General features: G+C 37.2%; 1 protein-coding gene across 2 annotated transcripts in view; it reads right to left on the minus strand.

Annotated features, from left to right (window-relative positions):
* EP300 (EP300 lysine acetyltransferase) overlaps positions 1–15,215 on the minus strand; it is a 64,464-nt gene that overhangs the window by 6,759 nt on the left and 42,490 nt on the right. For both annotated transcript variants that reach the window (XM_085323552.1, XM_085323551.1), the window contains 11 exons: positions 14,451–14,690; positions 13,792–13,880; positions 11,306–11,386; positions 8,995–9,051; positions 7,512–7,589; positions 6,339–6,406; positions 4,781–4,931; positions 4,273–4,419; positions 3,752–3,865; positions 1,801–1,966; positions 958–1,122 (listed from right to left, as the gene is read on the minus strand). In XM_085323552.1, the coding sequence (XP_085179678.1) occupies positions 958–1,122; positions 1,801–1,966; positions 3,752–3,865; positions 4,273–4,419; positions 4,781–4,931; positions 6,339–6,406; positions 7,512–7,589; positions 8,995–9,051; positions 11,306–11,386; positions 13,792–13,880; positions 14,451–14,690 (1,356 nt within the window). The remainder of the gene's footprint in view (positions 1–957; positions 1,123–1,800; positions 1,967–3,751; positions 3,866–4,272; positions 4,420–4,780; positions 4,932–6,338; positions 6,407–7,511; positions 7,590–8,994; positions 9,052–11,305; positions 11,387–13,791; positions 13,881–14,450; positions 14,691–15,215) is intronic.

The following is a 15,215-nucleotide window of genomic DNA, read 5'->3' on the forward strand; positions in this document are numbered from 1 at the left end:
TTGCACTTARGTCTATTTAAAAGCCTTAAAAGGAGGTATGGTGAAGCAGGACACAGGAAAAGTACAAACTGTAGTTGCCATACTAAGCCTAACTTTTTTGATGCACTAATCACTTGAGAAAATAATTCTAAACCCCGCAACTCTCCAACATGTAACAAGGTGACAGAATAGCATTATTTAAACAGGACTAACAAGAAGCACTGTAAATAAAACTAACTTCATCCTAGATTCATCTCCTTCTCCATAAAAGTCCAGATCAAAGACTGTCAAATGTAGAGTTCAGCATCTTTTCCTTTTCACTCTTGAATTAAGTGCATCTTTTTTGTTCTTTTATTATAGAGTGCAAATGCACAATTGTTGCATACTGTCCAGAAAAYGTGCAGAAACAGGACACCAGCGAGAACCTTCCTATTTTAAAGTAGTCCAACAACAAATTCTCAACAGTATTTTGTGGGTCACATTCTCAATGACTTAAGACTTTCCACTACAAAAATACCCTACACAGACTGAGCCACTAAATCAGGGCCGTCTCTTATTTTATCAGAATGTTCTGCTAAGATCTGCATTATAACATCTAAGGTAGAGAGAGAAGCATTAGCCACTGTCCAGAAGCTGAAGAATAAGGAGAAAGCTTCTAAGTCAGGCTAAGGTTGCGACATGAACATTAGATGATAATTGGATTTCAGCAGGAAAATATTTAACTAGCAGCTGTTTCAATTTAATTGACTTTAGTAATTAGTTAGTTTACAGCCAAAAGAATAGCCACTGCTAATGGGAATTAGCTTAGTGTGTGTTTTTTCTTTTTTAATCAGCTTTATTGTAAAATATAAAATTGGTATTTATCTTGCAGCAAAGGTGAAACAGTCAGTTAACCAAAGAGCTTTGGCACTTCCTTTAATTAGCCACAGGTAGTCACAATTATTACATCAGATCATGAAACAGCAGAAGCATTCTTACATCTGTGCTTTCATTGCTAGTGTTTTCTTCTCTCTTCCGCTCTTCCTCCTCYTGTTCTAGTTCCTTAATACTCTCCTCTAGAACATTAGGCCAGAAATCCCCTTCAAAGTATGGTAGCTCTTTTGCACTTGTTAGACGATCTTCTGTTGCCTGCTTAAATATATCCTGAAAAGGACAAAACACTCGGTTATGACTAATACAGATCAAGGGTGTTGAGGCAACCTTTTAAATAAGTGATTAAAAAAGGCAGAGGGACATCAAGTGCCAGAGACAACTATTTTAGAATCCAGTTTGAGCACTCCATCTAAATGCAGATTTAATACCGCAGTTACCGACAGTTCCTCAGTTCGCAGTGATATTTCAAACATTCCCACTCCAAAGAAATAAACCATTAACCATTACTGTAGACTTCAAAGTGCACACGTATCAAAAGGGACAGTATAATCACTATACTGTCCATACTAGCAGAAGTCCTGATAATTTAGAAGATTTCAGATACTTCCAACTGTGTCAGCAGCCGAACACTGCAATCTTATTTTTTTTAAGCATAGGAGAACTGTATTCCCCAAATTGCCTTTACATTGATAAAATGCATTTTTTTCTTACCTAGAATTTCAAGAATGTAGTTTCCTTGCAGAAGGTGCCTCACCATTTTAAATCTCTTACTAGGATTACTTCGGAAGCGCATACTTTAAATACAGTATGTTTTAACTCTAAACATGCACTGTTCGTCTCACTTCAAACTAATACTTACACTAAGAATCAAACACACAGTGCGTAAGGTAAGGAAAGAACTAAGACTGGTCAACCCCTCYGCCCCATCCAGACATACACTTAACAAACCTTGTAATCATGAACAATGCGCTCCGACACGGATTTGTCCAGCATCTTTTTGTACCACTCTTGCAGTCGTTTGGGCTTCGGTATCTTTTGGTCAGGAGGATGGCAGTGGAAGATGTAGTCATCTCCTTCACTTGGTGGGCATGCCCAGATATGTCCAGTAGTATACCTACCATGGTTAAAACAAAAAAGYACATGTGGGCTCTGGCAATTGTTAATTAAGCTTTCCTCACCTCTCTGCCACAAGATGGAGCCACTACAAAATTGGCTGGTGTTACCAAATGGACAATAATTATGGCTCTCCAAGACTTTAATTTTTGTGTTCACTCTAGTTTCGCTTATGCATATAACATTAGTGTCTTTTCACTAACTTTCAGAAATTCAGAGCTTCACGCAGAGTGATTAAAGTGTGTATGCTTTCCAGTCTAGAGGTAAAAAACAAAGCCTGATGTACACGTGCAATTACCATCTGCCAATTGGCTAATTATGTAAGAGAAAGATGGAGATCACATATTTTAATGGGAAAAGGCTCAAAGGCTCAATTYTTCTTGAGACAGTGTAGTCACTCATTACCTAGTGACATTTTTTACCTAAACATGCATTTCACTTTATTGYAACTTTTTTCTTTTTTAACTTGAAAAATCAGTTTTAAAAGGTTTCACCATTAGATTTGGGAATAAAGCAAACCAGTCACTGYGAACCCATGCTATTGGGTACAAAATCATAAGCACTGCTAAGACAGAAGGCATCAAAATAGCAGCAGCTGCAGAGAATATAAATGCTGCAAAGCTCCCTATTTCTTCCTCAGTTATTCACCATTAGTTTTGAAAGAATTCCAGTAGGAGAAATAATCAGAACTCAAGTTAGAAAAAAATACCATGCTTGCCCTGTTGAGAAACATCTGTACAACCCTGCCCAGGTCCTGGGAACTGTAGCCAGTTGTCATGCCTTCTGCCTCAGAAGGGAGAGATGATATTGCGTGACCAATACTGTTTACCCAAAATGAGAACCTGATGTTAKCTATTAGCACAGAAAACAGCATCAAGGAAAACTGATGGCCTGAGCACTGTGCAGCAATAGACTTCTATGTTAAAAATATGTAATTAAAAAAAGAACAAAATATCTGACATCTGTCTTCAGATGTACCAAGYACCAAGGAAGATACCACCTCACTTAAGTACTGAAGAGAATACCACCTCCGTTCTGACTCCCCTAATTTCTTTCCTGTGCAACTATTCTAGACATAGTCCCTAAAATTTCTTCTTGATTAACTCTTTGCTAAGCTATACCAGATACCTTTGACAATAGATTGATGTTTACTTCACTGCCATTTCTACTTCAGTAACCATGGTCATTTAGTTTCCACCTTTCTCATTTCTTCAGTTGYTCTGTGTTCTTTTGTGCTGTCCCTTGCACACTCTCCTCTTTCTCTTCTAACTTTCAAGATGCTCAAAATTTCAACTACTCCTTCTGTAAGAGATTTCTTAGTAKCCTTCCACAACTGTTACATAGTTAAGCAGTACAGACAGAATACACTTACCTGTCTTCTCGTAAACATAGGTCATAAATATGGGACCTTACTTGCAAGCCCCAAGGTATGACCTGACCGAAGTAGGAGCATTTCACAAAAATTTTGTTATCAACAAGGCCAGCCAAATTTTATGCTCTAGGTAAGCAGGCTCACTTCTTCTACTTAGACTTAAGGAAGTTTCACATCAGTTCTGAAACTCTTTATACATCTAAAGATCTGAAGCACAAGCCTGTCCTGAAAAACCTACAATCTATTTTTATCTTTTCTTTTCTCCTCAATTATACATAGGTATACAAGGCCAATTTATTCTATCACTTGTTAATACTTAGGCTCTGTATTCTGCACAGTAGGACTCAGTAAATTCATTTGCACTAGGAATTACTTATCACAAATGTGGCACAAAAAACATTAAAAAAGACTTACCCTAATTTCTTTACATATTCTAGATATCCAATTAGTATTTCATGATAGACAGCAGTCCTCAAGCATTTGGGGCGGAAGAAGTGAACACTGTCAAGGTAAGATATATACACTCGCCTGAAAAAAAGACAACATAAATGTATCAATATGTAATGTATAATATAATGTATATATATTTGAAGCATCCAGCACAATACCAATCTTCAAAGACTCTGGTCCTAATTTACTTCTAGCAACTCAGTTCTCTTAATATTCCAGCCTCACCTCTCTGGAACTATCCACTTGCTTCCGTTAAAAAACTGACCTGGATCTTGAAGTCAACATGTATCCCAGTCAGCCTCCCCAGTAAGAAGTGATTCTTATTAAAACAATTCTCATTACAGACACTATTRTGTTACTAGAAACTAAAATAAATTAGTCTTTTGATATATAATACTTAATATTGATATAWAATACTTGATACAGAAAGTTCACCCAACTGAGACAGTACTAAAAATAAAGTCAACTTTCACGYGGCTCCTCACCTTTGATTGGGTGGGGGACAATCTGAGCCATACTCCTGTACATGCATCCCAAAGAAGCACAAGTCTACGCCATCAATCTCTTCAAAGGCAAAAAGTGCTTTTGTTCGATAAGGGAAAGACTCAGCCATCTCTCCACTGTCTACAAACCTGCAGATTACAGGAAGTAAAGGGCAATACCAGATATGTTCACAAATTAGAGAATACAAGGCAGTAAGTAAAGACAACAATGATGAATGAGGGYAACTGCAAATATAATTGAGATAATCTTAAAAAATACACTTAAAAGACATCTCAAATACAAGGCACAATCCACTTTTTACTTTGAAAAAAAATGACACTGATCACAACTATTTAATATGCTGCTGCTACAATATGTTTGCCACAAACYGGTCACTGGTGAGGTTTTGAATACAATACAGTCTTTACTTTATCCAAGTAYTAGCACATAAGAAAATTCAAATTGCTTTTTGCTCAGAAGAAAGTGAAATTAGAGGTTGAAAATACATACCTTGCCTTCATTCCTGGTTTTACTTCTACAGTTTTGTCAGATGCATGTACCACCCTAACCGTAACCTCTCCTGCCTCAGGGTGATTCTGTCGTCTTAGGAAATCATTGACTCTGTTCTCCAAGAAGGTACCAAGTCTTGTAGCAGGTAACCCTACAGAAACAATACAACTCTGAATATACACAAAACTGAACAGTTCAAATGGGATTACTCTACTCAAATGTTAAGTGTTTTCTAATGCAGCMAGTCTTAAAGCTGCTGAACAGAAGCTTTTAATTACTCAAAAAATTGAATTACAAACACTGTTTCCAAACTTAGCTCCAAGAGTTGACATTGCATTTGGAAATATATTCTTCTGATAATGCCAGACTGTAGCCAAGTCAGGATCTCTCCTTACCAAAAGAAAATGCAAATATTGCATATTTTGATAAAAAAGACCTACTAAATACTACTGTATCTGTAGTCTATTTTTGTTGTGAAGTTTCTCCTTTCAAACAAAATTCAAACAGAAGTACAAGCAGAAAGTTAGCTGACAGAAGATCTAAAGKTGAAAGGGAATTTAAGACTCTTGGTGTAACAGGGCTTGTCTCATTGTTTGTAGCTTCTAGTACAGCTAAAAATTCAACTTTTCAATTATTCACTTTCATACCTTTCCAAAAGTATCCCTTTCGGATACTTCAACTACGTTGAATATGCAATACAAATAGGTAGCTAGAAACATCAACTAAGAAAAAAAACACCCTTGCAGTATTCGCAGTGAATTCAGAAAGTCTGAATTTTGGAGAGATAAAGACATTGAAACCATCTCCATCCACTGATTGGTTTACTTTTCACAACTACAGTTAAAGAGAACACTTTTGCTTCTAAGCCCATCAATCCATCCTCTAAGTTTCAAGAGCGCCTCGGATATTCTTCTTTTTTTGTCAAAGCAGCATCTTAAAAATAGTCACAYAGCACTAAGTTTTTAATGCTTATGTTTAAATCATGTTCAAATCTTGATGCTATTGGTGTTTTTTTGGAGCAGTAATGCAACTACTACATCATTTTAAAGTAGCACCTCAAGTTAAAGTTTTTGAAACACTTCTCTATAGAACAGATGGACAACTGCACAAATTTCTTCCTATAATGCTTTCAAAACAGCTGCCTTCRTCACAAGAAAACATCTGTAAAGATYTGTCACCAGTTGACACAACCTTTGTCTCCAACGCTTTCAAGAGTTGCAGTGGTCGTAGTGACTTCAACATGTTATCATAAACTTAAGCTAGGCTGCAATCACACAGCAGCTATTTCACAATGCTATTAATACTGCAGGTGAGATAAAAGACAAGGTACCTTGCATCAGCAGGACTAATACRGGATATTAACCCTCTGCAGACTATTAACCTGAAAACATCTGTGAATACAAGTATTTCCAGCATCACAGAATTGAATCTGGTCAAAACTATCCTCCCATTTCTAAACTGATTACAATAAAGGACTGAAATAAATGCAAAATGAGCCACTTCTTCCCCATTCTCAACACGTTATTTAAGATTTATGGTCTGAGTATCAGAGGCTTACTTTTAGCAGAAAATTTGTTCTCTTTCCTGGTTCGTCCTGTTTTCTTTAGGCAGCCATCACAGACAAAGCTAAAGCAGAAATACAAGAAAGTTAAAGATCATCTCAAATCAGCCTGTAAGTTCCTTAGCATCTGATCATTAGGAGCAAAACTTTTTAACAGAGGGAGTATGGAAAATACCTTAACTGAAATTTGAAGTGAAAAGAAAAAATGCAAAAGAACACTGCCAGCAAAAGTGGCCCAACTGTTTCAGGGCTGCAAATAGAGCACTGGAGCTCAGAGGGTGCATACCCTATCAGATCCTCCAGTCACCGCCCGCCAGCTTGAGCCCAGACAACATCTGAAGACAATATCTTCACTAGGATGTCTGAAAACACTGGCTTAAAATATTCTCTCTCAAACCACTGTATCAGCTGAAGATGAGATACTGAATTATATAACACCGACCATTTTCTTTAAACATTTGAGTATGCTGTAGTATGTAAATAATGGRCAGATTCTTCCTCAGTTATAGAACACCTACTACTTCAGCACAAATCTAGATGGGGCAACAAATCAGTAAAACTAATAGCTCGTCAAGAATAAAACATCTAAATTCTCTTCAGAGAGCTTTATTTACCTACAATTTATCTGCTTTTTTATAGGTTTTTAAAGCAATTGGAAAATAGTGTTTTAGATGATCCACAGCTCTTGATCAAAGAGGAGTGTATCTTGTTTTTCAGATTTAATCTGATCATTGAGGTAAAAAAAAAAGGGCAAATTCATCTGTTACGTTCTTTAGTGGTTACAAAACTTATTTGAAGAGGATAAAATCTGAATCATACAGAAAGCAGATCAATAAAGAACTGTTACAAGAACAAAAAGCAAAATKCCTTTTCACAAAAAACTAAAATCTTTAAATGTAGAATAAGCTTGAAAGTCCTCTTCCAATTACAGAAATGTTAGAAATATTCAAAATAATTTCACATGATACAGTAAGATATGATGTTTACATTAGAGTTTACCATACATATGTTCTGCAGAAATTTCAAGATTTCAAGTGGCAATGCAATTTTTCCCATTGGATTTTTTTTTTAAGGCATAGTTTTAGAGGTAAAGATGACAATGAAGTTTAGACAAAAACACTAACTAATATATCATACTGCTTTTRTTAATTAAAAGTAGAAATTCCTCACCCAGAAGGCCAGATTATCTCATTGTGAAGAACRCAGATCTGGTGCATTTTTCTTCCACACTCTATACATTCAACAAATCTGTAGGAGGAAAAAAGGCAGGGAAGTGAGGTTAGCAGCAACATTATTTGTAAGTGTATTTTGTAACATTTTAATAGAGGCACTCTAGCACTTAGGCTCTCGAGCCTATTTAATAGAAAGGCATGTCCATACTGAGAACAGCCTGCAGACTGATCTAAGGACCAGTTAAATCAAGTACGGTAGACTGCAGGGACACAATTAGTATTYTCCTGCCTTACTGCCATCTACTTCACTTTATACATAGATACGTACATACACACATGTATGGGGGGGTTGAAAAAAATATAAATGTATTTACAACAAAGCCCTTGCAATGATCAAATCTGAACTGCTTGTAACTGTAATGGAGAGCAAAATGCATTCACAGGTGGCAGAAGTGAAGAACTAGAAGGAACAGGTTGGCTCCAGTTGCCCAATACATTTAAAGCTTAGGATATGTTGCAGGAAAGCGGAAAGTGGGAGGTGAAAAAACAGTAGCAAAGTGAAAGTCACTTTCAGAAGGCCAATAGAGATTTAAGGACACTTGAACTAAGTTATATGGTCTCCTTCACAGATGTTGGTTTATCTAATTCTCTGGAATACGTAAGATTGCTTCATGTATCTCAATGAACTACTGTCATTTATGTAGGGCACGTTGCATCACACTAGTTAGGCTTGCATTCTAGTGTTAGGCTGCATCTTCACTATAACAAAAGCAAGACAAGCTATGAATCAAGTTACTATTCCCCCACTCCTGCATCCTTTGTAAAGCGAAAGAACAAATTGGTTGACCTTTAGAAAGATAGTGTGAGAAGAATACATACCCTTTTTGCTCATTCATTTAAGAGCAAAGGTAACATTTTAGGATTAGCAGCACAAGTAGATAACAAAGTGCATGAAGTGGCTTCAAAAAAAAAGAACCCTCAAGAATATAGAGGAAAGTCAGTTGAGTGACCAACATCTAAACTTTACTGAGTGTCTACAGTTCTCCTTCCAGAGCAGTGTAGGAGAATCAGTTGATTCAAATTTAACAGATCTTTCCCTTCTAGTACAGTTGCCTGTAAAATATGACAACCAGAAAAGCCACCAATATCAAAAAAGCTACTGCCAAGTGACACAAATAGTTCTGAGACTTTGTGCACTYGCCACAACAAGGTTTCAAATTGCTGAGCTATATGCATTCATCCCTCTGTTGAGCCTACATTCAAGGCAACCAAATGCGCTAATTCAAGCCCATACATTCAGATTTGTATTTTTCTCAAAAGCAGATACAGTAATTTGGGATCTAAGGACAGAATGTCAGTTAAGAAACAGCTATGCTAATTTAGAAAACCTTGAAAAATAAAGGTGGTGATGAATGAATAGTATGCCTTTTCAAAGTAGTTATGATGAAAAAGATCATTCAAAATGTGAMAACATTACTTACAGTTCAGGGTCCAGTGTATCATTTTTCCTTTTTGAAAACTGTTCTTTGTTTATTGTGCTATGGAGAAACAGGTGATAAAACTCAGTTTTAACACAAAAAGATATATGATCATGCCATACCACATTCACCTCCACACACCAAGACCTGCAATTAGGTTTCTTAAACACTCACTACCACTATAAGTAAGGGAGTTGGATTTCACAGAGGGGGAGATAACTGAAGTATATGGCACCCTTGACTCTGCCTGTGACAAAGATGTTTTTCTATGGTACAATAACCTGCAGAGAAGCACATTTCTCCCTTATTCAGTTTTACCATATACAAACTGGTAGCTTGCTGACATTCAAGTTTTGGACCAGTTTGATCAGTCTTTCATAGTGAAATGACTGCTTGATATGCCTACTCAACACTTTGAAGGCAGAGAATTCCAGTTATTTTTGGATATAAGGAAAGGCAGGTTATCTCATTTTCAGATTCCTCTAGCTCTTCTCCTAGATGAAATTCAAAAGAATTTTCAGCTTTTCAACCTACACGCCTAGCCCAGTCGCTACTTTTTACTTGAGCTTGACTTTCCCCCTCATCACTGAAGGAGTCAGCAATTCCATCTGTTTGACAGTGGATTTCAGGTATCTCTTACACCAATCTGGTACAAAGTAGTCCAGAACAATTATGAAAGCAACATCCAGATCTTTGAGAACCCACTTTTAAGAGGGAGCTGTATAGTCTGAGCTGATCAGTGCACACTTTCCTTCAGAAGTGGTGACAGAAACTCAACCCAACTTGCATGAGATGCATTAACCTTCCTATCCTTTTATTTCAGTATTTATCCTGAATACAGCTAGCTGCAGAAATCTTCAAGCTTGTTATCTGATGAATCAGCAGGGTTCAATCTCCCAATTACTTCAAATTGCAGTTTTGCTCACCGTATTAATAAATGGAACCTTACATATATGCTCCTGAGCTTTTTTTGCTTTTATTCATTTTAACTGTGTGTTGGGATATCTCTCTGGTCCCATAAAATGAGTTCTTGAGACAAAGCTGTAACTGGGTGAGGGAACACATTCAAAAATATACTTGCTCCTCACATGTAGCCTAAAGTCTCCATCTTCACTACATAACAACCAAACATTAAACCAGTTATGAAAAGGAAGTATACCAGGAGCTGGAAGTACTTTCTTACTACCACTTGTGTTCAAAGAGCTTTTAGTTGTTTTARCCAACTTATTTATATACYTTTGTATATATATGTGTGTGTACATATATACATATATATAYATACACACACACAAGCACGTATATGTATACAAGATTTTTTTTTAACCTAGTATCTGTATTGCTGAATTCAAAAGCATTCTATGCCTTCTGTGACAAACTGCCAATCTATATGCAAGACGGATCACACTGTATAAGCAGCTAAGGAAAACATTATACACTAAGTGATTATATTTTGATTTTTTTTATACAGATAAAATACAGATTTTATACATACAGAGAGTGGTTTCTCTCACTTACGTACTTCATATCCCAGATCTCTCATTAATAAAACTGGACAACATGAATTAAACTCGGTCCTTGCTGCTACTAGAGTGGCAATCCATACTATCCCCAGGGGCACTACCCCAAACCCTGACTCTCCAGAGTACTGGAGTATTGGTATTCATTTGTCCCTCAAGGGCTTCCTTGGTCACTGAAAATCTGTTTCAAATTTTTTCAAGTGTGAGGATAGTACAGTGGAATGAAACACTGTCCAAACAATTTGCTGTTACCAGCTGCTGAAAAAGGCAACCAAACCCATGCACAGCTCCGGTGGCATTCCAAAAGTAAAGTATTTGAATGGCAAAAKAAGGTCATCTGCTTCCAATTTACATGAAAATCATAATTTGGAGTTGAATACAAGTTTAATAGCATGTCCAGTCTATAAACAGAAGGTTAAGTTTGACTTATTTCAGAAGATGTCCGTCACCTACCTGCCTGCAGGCATGGTTACTTTTCCCCACAATAAAATACTTCCACATTTTTTCAGAAGGAAAAAAAAAAAAGAAGAGTCTCAGCTTTTCCCTCTAGTAATACAGTTACGGTATTAAGCACCAAGTGCTTATTTATTTCTCTTCACTACAGTTCATTCAAWACGGATTTTAAAGAAAAAAATTACAGTACAAATCCGGACTTTTAAAGAAAAGTATTCTGGTCCTCTCCATACTGGCCTAGTAAGAGATAGTTACTTCAAACTAAACGCCTTCCTTCTGAGAAAGCATTTTAGACCACGATACAGCTTGTACATGCATATCACCAAGAAAACGTAACTACTCACGTTTGAGGTTGCGATGGGTCATCCCCCAGAGAAACGCTCTCTCCTTGGATTTCATTGAAGCACTTCTCACAGAAATGATACCTGTCAGCAAGAAGGCCATATTTGGGTGAACTGCTCCGTCCACACAACACAGCCCAAGCCAAGCAATGGAGCCACCAATCACAGCAGGCCAAGGAAGGGACAGGAGCAGAGAGTCAGGTCATCAACGGCGGCAGGGATATTCAATGATGCAGATTTATGGGCCCCACATTGTGTTTGGTTGGTTTGGTTTTTTGTTTTGTTTTGATTTTTTTTTTTGCAATCAAAGCCAAGTGCAGACAATGACAAGCATGAAGGAGAAATAAAAAAATAATATACACACAAACAAACAAAGAAATGGGGGTTTGCAGACCAAAAAACAAAAACATAGAAGCAGGACAAGACAACACAAAGCAGAAAGCCAAGGCAAAGCACAGATTAGCATTCAATCTCTCAAATGGGTTCACAAGCAGCAAATGATTATAGCAAATTAAACCAAATAGTATTTCATTTTAGCATACCTATATCCTCTTCATTTTAATAATCTATGCCATGTACAGCAAAGAATTAAAATGAAAAGGGGGAAAGAGCAGAAGGAAGGAARAAAGAACTACTACTCTGACTTGCTTATCAGTGTAGCAATTCTGTCAGTAGGAAAACATGCAGGAAGGTAAGAGGGATAATTTTCCATCTTAAATGTACAAATGCTGAGAGGTCACAGGATTCTCCCTCAATTGAAAACAGAAGCTAAACATCAGAAACTTAAAGGACAATAAAATCTGTCYTCAAAAACCTTTATCCATCAATTTCAAACTGTAAAACTGTATGTTTAGTAAATGCCTAAAATTAACTGTACATGCAGTGCTCTAAATTGATATGATTTTGCCATAGTCCAAGAGCACAGAACAGTCCAGGTATCAATACAGCAAGCACTACAGAGAAAAATRTCATTTACACTTCAATGAAACAATGATTCACTCCAGATTCTACTATATCCCTCAGAAGTGTATTGAAACCATGACCTCTCCATTACTACAGCACATTAATCATATGCACAAAATACCTAAGAAATAAAAGAAAATTCAAACAAGTTGCAACAATTTAAAGCTACACAAACTGACACTACAGCAGCTGCTAAGCTAGGAAGACAGGTCAGTTAAGCCTCTCTCCAAGTCTTCATCTAAGATAACATATGGAAGAGTGGTACTTCAGTAATTTTATAAATCCATCTACAGATATGTATGTGCATGTATACATAATGTAACTGCATGCATGTGCTTTTTTTCCTTTTACAAACATTAGAAGCAAATATTTGAAAACATGCACATCTGTCAGGTTTTAGAACAATATTCTTTCAAATCTGGTGTGACCAATGGATAAATGTGAGCAGGAAATACTGACTCAAGATGTGAAGCGCTCTAAGTTATACAACTCCAAAATTACAATAATGTTTACAGGATACAAACTTATTTTCTACTTCGTCACTCCTGAATGCTTCCATTCACTACTATAAACCTTCATGAAGTCTGAGAGAGTTAAGATACAACTCCTGTAGTTCTTCAGTGCTTTCACCTGACCAGGGACTTAAACTGCCAGTTTTGCAATATCTTCTTGATTTCAGGTAAAAGCCTTCTCCTCCCCCYCTCCTTTTTGAAAGATGCTGGATAAAACAGAGCAGGAACTAAATCGATGGATGTAACGTAGCTTGCAGGTAACCAGCTCTCTGCTTTAACAGATGCATTCTGGTAACAAGCCAGGGGATATGGGGAGTGTTAAAGTACCTATTTTGTTGTTTCTTTCCCCTCCCCCCAACTTCCACTCCCAGTGATAAAAAGGTGCCTTCTCTCAGAAGGCAAATAGGTTTAAATCACTTAATAAACCACAGGTCAAAAAGATTAGTCAAAAGAGCTGTAGAAGTGACAGCACTTTACACAGCTGCTGACAGCCACTGTAAGACAACTCCCCTGAAGGAAATTTACGGAGAAAAAGAAAGATTCAATCTACACAAGATCTGAATATACAAATCCTCAATGAAGATTTGTACYTCAAAACAAAATTGGATTGTTCTTCAGCATAAGCATTAGAAAAACAGAAGGACTTCATGAGTATAATACATATTATGAGCTTAATATACTCACTGAATAGTTTAGTTAGAAACGTTCTACATGAAAAATACAGCTGTATGGTAGGGAGCAAAACCAGACTTTTGTAAATATGATTTATTCAACTGCAGGATAAAAATCTAGTAAACAAYATACTTCTGCAAACAAAAGAGGAACAATAAAGATTGCAGTGAACTTTTGTAGAACGAACTTACTAGCACACAAGGCAAGCTATTTGAGGGCACTTCCAGCAAGTCTGTCTTGTGACAAAGGTGTGCACATACAAAGAGAGTGTATGTGTGTACACATGCGTGCCTTTAAATGATTGCAGCATGCACAAAACTGCACCAAGCAAGGTTTCCTTACCTGTTCTGGTAACTGTARTAAGTGGCATCTCGAGGGATTGTGCATAGCTGTTTGCCATAGCAACACAAAGTCTGTGGTGAGAACTCCAACTGCAAAGAGGAACAGATCTCAGTACTCATACATGTTTTTACTCGCTCTCCAAAGAAAGCGAGTGTGACCCAGACAGTGATTATTAGCATCGGAAGAGCGTCGTGTATCGAAAGAGTGTAGATGAGTATGGAGTGCTAATCATTAAAAAAAAAAAACACACCCACACCCACCCCCTTCAGTGGGYTGTTACTTTCAAGTTACCTCCAATGAGGAAAACCATATGGACAAGACAATGGAAACAGTCTCAACACACACAGAAATTGAGCACRCTTTTTCTGCAATTAACAGAAACATGTCCCGTTCATTTCCAACAGAAAATTGGTTTGCCCTAATCAAAACCAAAGCAAGCCTTCAAGATACTGAGGTTTTATTCTAGGTCTTACAAATAGATCATTTAAGTAACAGAATCAAAAAATACCCCAAACACCCCCAGTAAAACAGGTTGCTCAAGACTCCTAAATCCTAGTTACACTTTCAGAATTTGACACAAGTTGCTAACTGCAACTACAGTATTTCCCCCCACCCCGTATCAGCAAGCAAGCAGCAGACTAAAAATGTTTTCTCCTTACCTTTCTTCCACAGCAATAACCAAGGCTCTGCATAACTGGGTCAATCTCTTGCTCAAACACCTCTGCCAGTTTGGAACAGTACTTATACACCCTGGATGTTTTGCGGTTATAGAGCCAGGCATTATTGAACATGAGCCAGATGTCATCTACATATTGCCATGGTTCCTGATACTGTCCTGTGTCTAGCTTCCTCTTGATGGTAGAAAGGTCCATGGGGTTCTTCACTATGTCAAAATAATCCTGCAAGAATAARCAACGCATCAAGACACTACTACAGAACTATGCTGTGACATGACAGCATATGCACTYCCAGCATACAAATCCCGAAATACATCAAGAAAAACAGGTTCTTCCCTGACTTGATTGTCAAACTCCTTGTGACATACAATGAAATCTCTAAGCAATACCATATCACTTCCCAATACTTCCTTTTTTTTAATTATTCCTTTATTTTTATGGGCTCTATTGCTCTTCTACTGTTGAGGAAATGAAGCCACTCTTACACTAGTCAACAAAAGTTTTACAGAAAGGAGGAAATGGCAGTGTTGTAGCTGATCTGAGGATACATGCTAGAATGTTAAGAGTGACTCTTAAGCAGATCAGCCAAACTAATAACAAAAAACAATTTACTTTAATAAACTGATAAAAGATATCATGTTTTCTCCTACAAACCTTTTACCTAAAGAATGCCTCTTTTCAGTCCCCCTCACCCTCCCTCAGGACCTTTTCTCTTCCTCCTAAGAAAGCCCTCCAAATCTGACAATC

The sequence above is a fragment of the Rhea americana genome, unplaced genomic scaffold (assembly GCF_003343005.1).
Source record: "Rhea americana isolate MKP2758 unplaced genomic scaffold, rheAme1 scaffold_85, whole genome shotgun sequence".
Taxonomy (NCBI): Eukaryota; Metazoa; Chordata; class Aves; order Rheiformes; family Rheidae; genus Rhea; species Rhea americana.